General features: G+C 31.9%; 1 protein-coding gene across 1 annotated transcript; it reads right to left on the bottom strand.

Moving 5' to 3' along the window:
- Positions 1-1,496: 1,496 nt before the first annotated feature.
- Positions 1,497-4,475, bottom strand: LOC149528551 (Galactose oxidase/kelch repeat superfamily protein). Its single transcript, XM_089808820.1, has 2 exons — positions 3,589-4,475; positions 1,497-3,330 (listed from the first exon to the last, which is right to left on the bottom strand). The coding sequence occupies exon 2, from the start codon at positions 3,300-3,302 to the stop codon at positions 2,031-2,033; it is 1,272 nt and encodes a 423-aa protein (XP_089664946.1). The 5' UTR covers positions 3,303-3,330; positions 3,589-4,475; the 3' UTR covers positions 1,497-2,030.
- Positions 4,476-13,067: the final 8,592 nt, after the last annotated feature.

Raw genomic sequence — 13,067 nt, 5'->3', positions numbered from 1 at the left:
AGAAGGTAGCAACGCCATACCCAGCTGCCTAGCTAGGACATGTGATAACTCAAATATGCAGTTTAAACTTTAATGTTTATGATGCCTGGATAGGGGATACCTGTACCGATTCTCTCCACAAACAAATGATGTGCAGAGAAATTAGATTGTTCATCAAAATCACCTCTTGCAAGAAACTGTTGATTAATGTTTCAAGCTTAAAATTAAAAGAATGGTTTAGAGAAGGAATTTTTCATAACAATAGAGAAATGTTGAAGGACAAAGAAAACCTCACTTGTAAAACTGCTACTGAACAATTTACAAGCAGTGGCATAGAGATGCAGAGCATATAAATAACTGAAAAGTATAAAATGAATATTTGAAATGTTTGACAAACATAGCTTTGCAGTCCATGCCTTTCGTGAATCGGTATAACAATGAACTAGTAGATAAAACATGTTGCAAGATATGTTTTAACTTTCCATTTCGTATCCCTCGTGTGTATTACATGTGAGATGTTGAAGTCAATACATGCACTTGCCTTAGACTTGCCTAAAATAGTGTAGAAAGAGCAAGGAAGAACAAAGGCACCCTCAAGAAACATGAACCACTTACAATTAACTTGTCATAGATATGTGAGCTAAATCTCGTCATTAAGGTAATGTGAACTGCTTATAATTAGCTCTTCATTTATATGTAAGCTAAATCTCATCATTAAGGTAGCAGTTAAGACATTAAAAATACTCAGATACCCCATACCCCTCCTATGTACACAATGAATAGCATATGGCATTGCTACCCACTTGTTCTGATTCAACTGATAGAAATTGGCCATGTACATTCAAGCAAATTTTCAATAATAAGAGGATCCAAGGACATGAAATCTCAACCATATCCAAACAGAATATCACCTCACAAGTCCATAGTTGAGAACTTTTAAATCCAATTGTTGTGAATGTGAAAGCACTCAAATGGCTGAATACAAAATCATTAACAGACAAAAATGATATGCATTATGTCAGAGATCTTATTCAGTATCTCCAATTATTGAAAATGCACAGTAAGGTAATAAACTTCCCAGTGGTTGTATCGAAAATTAATATTATGAATAATATAATAAAACCACATACATTAAATTCAAGAGCTCTCTAATCCAGTAAGAAAGAATGTCATGACTGGAAAAATATTTAACAAGATGGTAAAAAATGATAATGAGACTGCACGAAACAGGATTTGTTTTCGCATACAACACAATTTTCTATATATAGTCAAATGCAAGAGTACATACAATTTGTACTGTGTCCATCAGTCAGAACCCTATTGCAAATATGTAAAACGCGAATGTGGATGTAGCATGCATTGGGCACTCAACTATCCTGGTAGCTGAGTTTCTGGACCATGTGTTTGCAATGTTTAAAGAGTGAATTTTTCTAAAAAATATTGCTAAAGCAATCAAAGTAGAAAACCCCACGGACTGTTAAGACCCAATTCAAAATTCATTTCATGAACTCAAAGCATCAGAGAAAAAATTGAAGTAATTGCATCAATATGGCTAAAAATATGAGCCCTATTTTTCCAGCTCTTTTTCTGTTTGCATGGATGCTGTGGAGTGAAATTAGAACAGCTTTTTGGATGATAAAGATGCTTAACCCTTACTATTCTATCTCTTTATCTTCTGCATTTCATGTTTCCAGAAGCTCTCATAATCATGATTGAGAGTGAATGAAGTAATTACTTTTCAAAAATACAGAATTAGGAGTAAATTACTCTATCAGCGAATACCCATGAAAAAGGCACCTTGCCAATCTCAAGAATTGGTCAGAGATCACTGTCTAAAATAAGAATTCATTTTTCTAAGCTTGTAGCTGTTCCTTGGCCAAGGTGATCTCTGCTTCTTCTGGTACAAAGATCAAAATCTTCCCGGGTGTCAACTACCAAACATGTAAAACCTTGTAAAAGGAGTTTTTTTAACTTGTGCAAGGCCTTACAGATCTATGTTGCGGAAAGATACACTAACAGGAGACATAGAGAGGCCAAAAATCAAGGTAAACTCAACAACCCATCACTGCACAGTTGTAAACAAATACCCCGGCACGCTCCTTCACGAAAAGAACATTCCATTCTATTGGCCTTCCAGCCTCAGAGGTAGGCCTCCATGAATTCAAAACAATGCTTTCGCCTTCAGGCCCTCTTTGCCCACCAATGACAAGAATGTCATTACCACAAGCCTTGAATGCCAAACCCCAACCATTGGTTGAATCTGCCCTCACAGGCAACCTACCCAGGACACTCCATGTATTATTTTCCTTGTCATATTTCTTCACTTCATTTCTAGAATATTCAACAGCATAGAGCTGATTGCTCACAACAGCAACCAATGGAGGTGCATGGGCAGCTCCATTTCCCCCAGGGAACATGTTCCGGATCTTTCTCCAAGTCCTAGTCTGAAGATTGTACTCCTCACCACATGTCAAGGAAGTGGTGTGACTTGACATTCCTCCTATTACATAGAACTTCCCGTCCATGAAGAAGCCCGAACATAACTTCCGCGGAGAATGCATTTCAGGCAGAGTTTCCCAGGTGCCTGCCTCAGAATTATAGAGCTCCGCAGATTTGAGCACAGTTCCATCCTTGTCACTTCCTCCAGCAACTATGGCAATCTCTCCGAAGCTGCTTGAACCAAATAAACACCGAGGGAGCTTCATCCCAGGTAACCTGGACCAACTCCGGTCCAATAAGCTATACCTCCAAATAACAAATCCAAGTAATTCTCTGCCGAAAACAAGTAATTCAGTCCCAACAGCCAGGGACTCCTTATCAGCATAAGTAAAACACTCGTCAGATGGCATCCTAGGCAACCTCATCCAACGTTGTTTATAGGGATCAAAAGCCTCCCATCCTATCAAATCACATACCATGTAAATCCATTGCTCTACTATCCCAAGCTGCCTTCGCCACTGATAAAGCTTACCAGACTCAATAAGATTCTTAAATCTCTTGTTCACGCAAGCCAATGAGCCATAATCTGACCTAGATGTCAATGCAAGGCAATCTAAACCTAAGTCGTCGTGAAGACCTGGAAGCAGAGAATCATGCGAACCCTCACCTTGTCTTTCACTGTCACAAGGCTCTGGTTGGCGCCTGCTCTTATTGGGAACATTAACAATTACCATGCCGGTGTCAAAAGTCTTGATCTTCTTATGATCCAAGTTTGATTCTTGAAACGCCCTCTTCTCCTTTCTACATTCTGCTGCAACATTGCATTTCCTCATCTGATCTTGTTCACGCAAACCGGACAGGATGCAGCCTTGGGTGTCCAACATGACTGCAATTTCACAAAATCAATTCTTCCTGCAGATCACCAAACCAAGTCATCAATTATGTCAAACAATCCCATTTGTATCTCTTTGCTTCAAAAGATCGCCGGAATGAATCGAAATCCATAAATACAATTATATTTCAAAATTCTACATTCACATATGAAATGCTATTGATCACCTAAACCCAATCGAAGCAAATCATTATCAAATTCCAGCCTATCAAATCTGCAAAACCGAAATGAATTCAAAAGCCTCTGAAATTCGCAGGATTAAAAAAAAAATACCCTACCAATCAATGAACTTGGTCCAAATCTTGTGTGTCCCGGATTCGATTTTCGAGGGGAAAACCCGGTTATCTCCAGATCAGCAAACTAGCAGATTTTGTTTTTCTGCAAAACACAACCTGGAATTAAAAGCAAGCCATCGATCTCCAGATGCACTCCACACCTTCTCCGCTATTCCCACCAATCTCTCTATCTCCAAAAGTAGAGAAATGGATGCTTCTCTACAGAATTTTTCAGGAACACCCACTCTATGATTCTAAAGTGGGTTCCCCTAAACAATTTTTTCTGCCCACTTCTTCCAAAGTAGGTATCTCAAAAACAGGTTTTAACACTATAATCTCAAGTTTGGTAGCTCCTTCCCCAAAACCCACACTATAATTCTAACCAGGCAATCTCCACTCCAATTCCAAACCCTCTGATTCAATCCCTCTGCGTTAAATCCAATAGGACCTTGTCATATAACCCAACCCTATATCACCGTCCCAAAAAACCTCAATATCTTCTCAATCTAGACCTTAAATGTTACCGCCCAACAAAGGCTGAGGACTCCCAAAAAATCAAAAAATCAAAACTCAAAATTTTCAGAAAATTATCACGGAGGATCACAGCAATGCCGGCTAATCCCTGAACTGAAATTCCCGTTTTCGATCCAAAATCCTTCGTTTTTGGGCCAAAATCTAACGATATTGACCGGAAAAAAGTGATCTCAATCCTCAAATCCAATTCCAAATGTCCTACTGGGGAGTAATGTGAGACCCAGTTATACTCTGCGTGGATCTGCACAACCCATTATGCCATTCTCTCCCTTGAATCTCTTTTTTCCTCACAGAAAATCCCCACCGCACGGTTACGTGCACGGTTTGAACCTCACGTGCAGTTTTTTTACAAGCATGATTTTTTTCACTTTACTGCGGAGGTAAAAACTAGGACTTTTTCTTCCTTCATCTCCCAACTGCCGGGGAATGAATGCCGCCGACTGCTGGCCAACTGCCGTGTTTCACGGCCGGCATGACGTGGACATATTCGGGTATCGCGGAATGTTTTATTTCTTATGTTTTCCTTTTGATGAGGGGTCTATATGTACCTTGGACCCTTCCTTTGAGGTAGCTCAGCTATTAATGGAAGGGTATTTTAATCCATTAAATTTGTTATATTTGTTTGGGAATGATATTAGATTTGTTATTTTAGGAGATGTTTTATTATGATTTATAATTTTTTTTTAAATATTTAAATAGATTCAATTAAGAGTAAAGATGAGGGGTATTCATTTGAGAAAATTGTGCTAAGATTCGTTTCAAAATTTGTGTTAATATTATCATGGTTAGATATCTGTCAATAAGAATTTGTAAATTTTGATTATTCATTTGATCAAATACATGTCAATTTTATTTTAGTCAAATATGTTTTGACATAAATTTAGAATATTCATTTCTTCAAATTAATGCCAATATCTTTTTGGTTAGTCAAATACTTTTCATGCATGAATTTGGAGTATTCATTTCATCAAGTTTGTGCCAACATCATTTTGGTCATTTCTTGCCAATATCGTTTTACTATGAATTCCTCCATGAATATAGAGTATTCATTTTGTGGATTTCCTACCAATATCACACAAATTTGGAATATTCATTTCATCAAGTTTGTACCAATATCATTTTGATTAACTACAAGTCAATTTATCAAATTAGTGTCAATATTATACAGATTAGAAGTATTTCTTTTATCAAACTCATGCCAATATCTTTTTGGCCAGTCAAATATGCATCCTCCGTGAATTCGGAGCATTCTTTTCATGGATTTCCTACCAATTGTTAATGTTTGGTAGCTTTAGTTGGATAAACTATGAGACTGTAATGTGTGTGTGTGTATGAGATATTATATTATCATTTTTATATTAATTAGATTATAATGGATAGACATATCTCTTCCATAATATAATTAAGAGTGAAATCGATGCTATTGAGAAACATATACCTAAGAGACATTTTTATACATTTGCAATGATCATGATAAAATAACATGGTGTCAGAGCCAAGTTGCAAATGTATATTGGTTTTCTCTATTTAGAAGGGAAGTTTAGATTCACTTGCAAAAATCTTTCTCTATTTAGGAGCATGGTAAAGCACGACTTGACTGGGACAAATTAACATTTGAATGGAGGGGCATTTGCTTAATCTTAATGGCTAATGAAGTGCCTTTGATCAATGTTGTGTTAATTGTTCATGCTTGGGGGCTGACTTGTTGAAACGTTTTATGGGATTGCTTAATGTTGAAATCAACGAATAGAGAATACATACATAATAAATAGTCTTCTATGTTGATAATGGCACATCAACTTCTATTAAAACTTTTAAATATTTAACATCTTCATCAATGAAAAATACTCAACAACCTCTAATATTGTCTTAGCAATATATAATAATGAAGACTTTTCTCAAACGATGTAATAATAACAGAGTTATTATTATATTAGAACAAACACAATAGATTCAAAAAGGGGTGATTGAAACATTCATTCAAGCAAAGGATGCAAGAAGCATAGAATTTAATATTTGAGTAAAGGCTTTGGCTCTTGTTCACAAATATTGGTTTATTCCTATTAGTAGTAAATCACATAATTTACTCCTCTTAAGATGTGTGAGGCCATATTGGATGCAATAATGAACTGATCTAGTAGTGAAAGATTTGACCCATAGCCATTTATGAATTAAGCAGTCTCAAAATAAGCCATGTTAGAGTTTGATGCATATTGATCTAGATTTCCAACAAAGTGTTGGTTGACTATCCTTTGAATTTCATTGGAATAACAATGTAAGGATGTCGTTGGGAGATGGAGTTGAAACATAGCGCATACTATGTTTGATGACCAATTTGGTGGGGGAGAGTGGACAAAACTGACATTGATTTAGTCATGGAGGACATGAATAATAATCCACACCATCGTAATAGCACATAGCTCCTCTTGCATATGAGAGGCAACTACTAGTGTATGTGATTGATAAGGTACAAATCTCAAAAATCTTATTAAACGATGAGCATTTTGACTTAAATGACATGATATCAAAATGAGTAGAATGTGGGTATATAATACCACCTTATAACAAGGAGCAAATAAACCCAAAAATATAGGGGCAAGGCATGTGAGGTATGTGATATTATAAGTTATATGTTTTATTAAATAGAAAAATCTATCCTTATTAGTTTATGAAACTCTCTCTCTCTCTCTCTCTCTCTCTCTATATATATATATATATATATATATATATATATATGTATGTATGTATGTATGTATGTATGTATGTATGTATATGTATATGTATATGTATATGGATATGTATGTATGTATATTATGTGGGTGTGTGTGATGTATGTATACATATATATACATGTATACATACATCATGCATGCACGCGCGCGCACACACACACACGCACATATGTGCGTGTCTGTGTATCAAAATAAATATATGATTGGACATTGAGAATTTAAAACGAATAAGTATTTTCACGGTAATTACTAAAATAAGGAAATAATATGTTGAAAATATAGATTGAATTATATGTGTGTGTGTGTGTGTGTGTGTGTGTAGATATAATATTGAAGCGATCTTATATTAGTATGCAAAATTATTTATTATATTTATCATGCTAGTCATTCTCTTATTCTTTTATTTCGATATGTATTATAAGAGCTATTTGTCTTAATCTTTTTCAAGGATGCTCTTGCAGGGAAATGAGGATTGATATTAGATTCGTAGGGAATATGATGGTCCATCAGAAGCATCATTGGATGAGGAGTTCAGATGATTGATATTCAGAGGGAGTTTCAAAAGTCCTTGTGTGTGACTATATGACTTTAATTGGCCTACCCCTTGTGTACATCATGAGGAAGTGACGACTTCCAAATTATCATCACTTGTATTTGCAAAAGTTATTGAAAGGTGATGATCTTACAATAACTTAATTTTCTATTATGATGGATATCTTATGATGTCTAGATGCAGATCATGATAGATTATACTTTGCATGGTAGATGTTTATATTGTAAGGATTATGAGAATGCATGTGCACCTTATAAACATTTTTTGAGTACATGGTGAATGTTATGCAAATTGATGTTCTAGAGGGCCATTACATGGAGTACTTGGTGAATATCATGTGACTTGATGTTCTAGAAGGCCATTACTCATAGTACTTGGTGAATATCTTGCATCTCAACATTCTAGAAGGCCATTACTCAAAGAATGTTTGGTCAATATCATGTGTTGATATTCTAGGAGACCAATACTCATGATATCAGATGTGGTATCAAACCTTATTTGAGTACTTGGTGAATATCATGTGTTGATATTCTAGAAGACCAATAGTCATGATATGTAAAAGCACAAACATGCATTGCCTTTTATAAAGAAAAAGGATATCAGAATGCAACTGCTCAACTTTAATGACATAAAAAATGGTATTTGTGTTTAGAATTTGAAGATGATGTAAACTAATGAAATGCGTAGAATTGGATTAATTTTATGCCTATAATTTCCATAAATTTTTTGAATAAGAATTTATTCATTTTATAAAAAAATTGAAGTCCCTTTTTTAACTATAAAAAATATAGGGTGTAGTTCCCGTCAAACAAGTATATGCAAATCATCTTTTTTTGTTTTGATTTGAAAATATCTTATAAATGACATGTATAGCTAGGGAACAAAAAGAGAAATAATTATTTTTGATGTATATTTTCTTTGTTATAAGTACTCAAGGTCGACCTTATCAAAATCCAACAAATTTTTCCTCCCGTCAGAACTTCCTTATCAAATCTACATCTTTTTGAAAAAAAATTACATATTCCTGAGGAAGACTCTCTCTTCTAGAGATAAATATAAATTTATTTATTTTTGATATGATTTACTATTTTGTTTCCTTTTTTGAGGGAGCGTCTTTTGAAATGTTCAAATATTGACTTATAATATTTTGAAATTATAACATATTATAACTAATCAAAACACTCTAAAATTTATATAATGATGATATTGAATCTAAGATCCATAAAAATGTATTTTTAGTTTTTGAGAAAAAAAAAAAGGTTTGATAGAGAAATAAGATTTGACCAAAATAGGTTTTGGTATCTTAAAAGGTGACATAGATCTATGTAGATACTTCTTTGATTTGAAATGTTACTTAGAGTATTTGGTGAATATCATATGTTGATATTTTGGAAGAGCAACACTCATGATATCAAAATGATGAATATCTTCTGATCAAAGATATCCTTAAAAATTGTCATTTCTAATACTACCAATGTTGTAATATTTGTTTTTTGTTTATCCTTCCTAGTTAAGAGGGAGTGTTAATGTTTGGTAGCTTTAGTTGGATAAACTATGAGACTAAAATGCACACACACACAGACACGTGTGTGTGTGTGTGTGTGTGTGTGTGTGTAGATATCTACATATGTATATACATAGATATCTATATACATATATACATACATATCTATACACACACACACACATATAAGAACCCTTATTGTTATATATATATATATATATATATATATATATATATATATATATATATATATATATATATATATATATATATATATATATATATATATATATATATATATATATATATATATATATATATATATATATATATATATATATATATATATATATATATATATATATATATATATATATATATATATATATATATATAAGAACCCCTATTGTTTATTTAGGCAAGTAGAGGTTATCCCTCACCCTCCAGATAACTGGAGGAGAAAGCAGCGGAGAATGAATTGACTCACCTTGATTCATTAGTTCAGTTTTGGGAAAAAGTCCAGGCAAGCGGCTTTGGATTGGGTTGATCGATTGGGATTCCAAGGGCTGCTCACGAGCTGTACTTTACCCACTACTGCCCCATCTGATTGGATCCCCTCCATAGATATGGCTATATTCAAACGGTCTATATGTGATTCCTTTGTCACACACACACATTTATATATATAATTTGTTATATTAATTAGATTATAATGGATAGACATGTCTCATGAGGAGACATGTCTCTCCATGTCTGTTCCATAATACATTTGTAGTGATCCATAAAATAACACCAATATCATACAAATTTGAAGTATTCATTTCATCAAGCTTGTGCCAACATTATTTTGGTCAAATACACATCAGTTATCCAAATTTATATCCAATAAACATTATGATTAAATTCTTATCCAACATGATTTACTCAAATTTGTGTAGACTTTATTTCAACCTTCATCTATTAGATGTGAGGACCTTTTATTCAATCCATTGATTATTTCCTTAGTTTTTTTAAGTTAGAGTTGTGTAAAATATTGATTAATTAAAAAATAGAAGCATTCTTTTAAGAGTGGAGATTTTTCTCTCTCTAGTTATTATTTTTAATTAAATAAAATAAAATAATATATGTACTTTTTCTATTGCATATAATGGAATATATATCTAAATATAAGTAGTTGTATATATATTGAAAAGTTCTATTTTTTTAACTAAACTATCATAATCAACTTAGTTGTATTTTTTTGGTGAATAGTATAATTAAGAGCATACCATCCCCTTATCAATTATGTTCAATCAATTGAAAAATAAAAGGAATAGAATAGTACTATTAATAAAAGACAACATCAAATTACAAATCATCATTGTGATTTTTTATCATAATGAGTGTAATAGTGAATGTTCTTAAAATGTGCTTTTTGTAAAACTAATTATGATGATTTTTTAAAAGGGTCATTTTCATGTAATATCACATAAGCAATATATACTATCATTTAAATCAATGCTTATTCATCAAATTTATGTTTTAAAACAACATTTTCCTTTCAAAATTAATATCAAAAGGTAACTAGTGTCTAATGTATTAGGGAAGTCTTATGATATTCCTCCTAGCCTTCTAGGAATTACTTTTGTGGGGCAAAGGTTCTATAAGAGAAAACAAAATTGTTTCTAGATGTTTAATAACAAATAGGAGCTTTGAGAGTGAGGTTGGAATGACTATCCATCACAAATCTAAGAGAAGGTCTACCAGATAAATTAACCAATCAAACTTCACATTTCTAACCAATCAAACTTTAACAATATTTTAGTAATTTGATAATTTGGCCTTTTTTTTTAAAAAGCTAGATACACATTATACAACTTTATTAATTTACAAAGGCATTTATCCATGTGATCCTAAAGTTTAACAAAGAAAAACAATTCAAATATGTTTGAACCAAAATTATATTAAAATATTAATAAATATCAATAAATAATTTTAGGTTAATGTTTATACATGTGAAATAAAAGTTTATTATTTTTTTCAAAATTTTACCATAATAGAAATAAAGAACTATAATGAGGTTATTTAAATTATTAATTGTAAATCAAATTTTAAATTGTCTTTATTCATACATCCTTAATCTTTTAATATCAAAAAAATGAATTAAAAAAATACATTAAAATTTCAAAATTGTAAATTCTAATTTTAGGCAACATGGTAAATTCAAATCTACTCACGCTTAATAAATAATAATAATTAATCACAACACATAATAATTAATCTTGCTCTCGCCTCTTACCAATTAAAAAAATGTAAATTCTAATTTTTTGTAAATCTAAATAATTTTTTGAAGTCAGATTTTTAAGTTCATCTATTATTTTAAAATATCAAATTATTTCCATAAACTTAAACAACCCTAACACTTTTTCAACACATAGCCTCATTCTTTTACACCCTTAATTTTGATTATGGTCTTGGTAATTTTTAGGAGAGATATTTATGACACTTGATGTGTTTGATATATGCTATTGTTGTTTTGGCTTAGTCTCTACGATAAAATTAAATCCCATTACTTTCATGCCTAACCTCCCCCAATTTAAAAATGAAATTATGTTTCTTATCTTGACCACATGGCCATGTGATAAGGCTCCCTTGTATTTATAGGCAAACATTTTATTCTATTTCATGGAATAATTTATTTTTGGGATCGTAATAGTTTATTGGCCATGTGATTTTAGTACAAATCACAAATTTTTGATGACATTTTTTCATACTATTTTAAGCTTATGTAGAAAAAATTGAACGTGAACTTCAATGTTATAATAGTTGTCAACCAAGAGGATAAGAAGAGTGTAGTATCAAAAAAATTAAATATGGAATATTTTGTACCATACTCTTTGGCCTTGGAAAGACAACTTTAGGTACTATTCAAATTTGCCCTAAAAGTTTTACAATAATTGTTCTATTGAGATAGTAAAATACGCTTATTCTATGTTGGTATATTTTATTTTATATATTCACATATATTATTATTGCATTTTTTATTAAAATTATTATAGTTCTACATTTATAATAATTATATTAATAATTGAAATCTTCAATGTTTGTGATGTTGTGTCATATATAATTTTAGTTTATGAATTTGTAAATTGATTTAATTTATATTAAAATATTATTTTTATAAATTTGGTTCCTATATTTTTGCATTGATATTATTTATAAATATTAGTGACACTAATAGTATATTATAGTACTATAAGATTATTATAGATCAAATTGAATATTAATTTGTAGATAAGTTTAGACTTCTAAATTTACTTTAAGGACTAAAAGATTATTGGTATAAGGCACGTGTTTAAGTACTCCACATTGATTATATGTCAAATCTATAATAAATTAATTATACAATTCTTATGAATGGTGTGAAAGCTTTTAGCTTTTAATTATATATATTTGCTTTGATGAAATATCATATGTAGAAATAGATGGGACATTGATATTTATATTTCATTATTATTGATTTGAATGACAAACAAATGATGAATATTTAAGTTGGACGTTGTTGTCATTTCAATTTGATAATGGAGACTTTTGGTTACTAACCTACTGAAGTCAAATTGAGTCTTAGCATGAATGATAGGAAATGAAGATGGGATGGCGGGGGAGGGGTAGAGGAGGTTAGCTCCATGGTAAGGATGAGATCAGAAAAGTGGTAGCTTGCACATACCACTTATCTTAAAAGCACATTTTTATTTTCATTATTGATTTTTATGCAAATAGATAGATGAATTTTATAATTGTAAAGGAGAAAATAGGACACATTCCCCCCTTTATAAATGGGAATCAAGAGGAAGAGACCAAAACCAAAAAGTAGATCCAATTAAAACCACTAAGGAAAAAGGGCTAAGCACAAGACCTCAACTTTGCAAGTTCGATGGGCTCTCCATGGCTTTGATCCCCAAGTTCTGAAGATGTGATAAAATGCATGTAAAAAGGTAAGAGATGGGAATGTCAAAGAGGGAAAGATGCTTGCCAAGATACAAACTTGAAGACAATATGTTAAACTATACCAACATGTTAAACTTGAAGACAACATGTTAAACTGAAACTATTGGAAATCTGCACTATACAACCAAGATCTGCAAATCCATAAAATCTAGAGACCATAGGACAAGGATGA

Source organism: Cupressus sempervirens, chromosome 11, assembly GCF_028749045.1.
Source record: "Cupressus sempervirens isolate cs-2001-9-10 chromosome 11, ASM2874904v1, whole genome shotgun sequence".
Taxonomy (NCBI): domain Eukaryota; kingdom Viridiplantae; phylum Streptophyta; class Pinopsida; order Cupressales; family Cupressaceae; genus Cupressus; species Cupressus sempervirens.
This window is presented reverse-complemented; position numbering and strand designations above follow the sequence as displayed.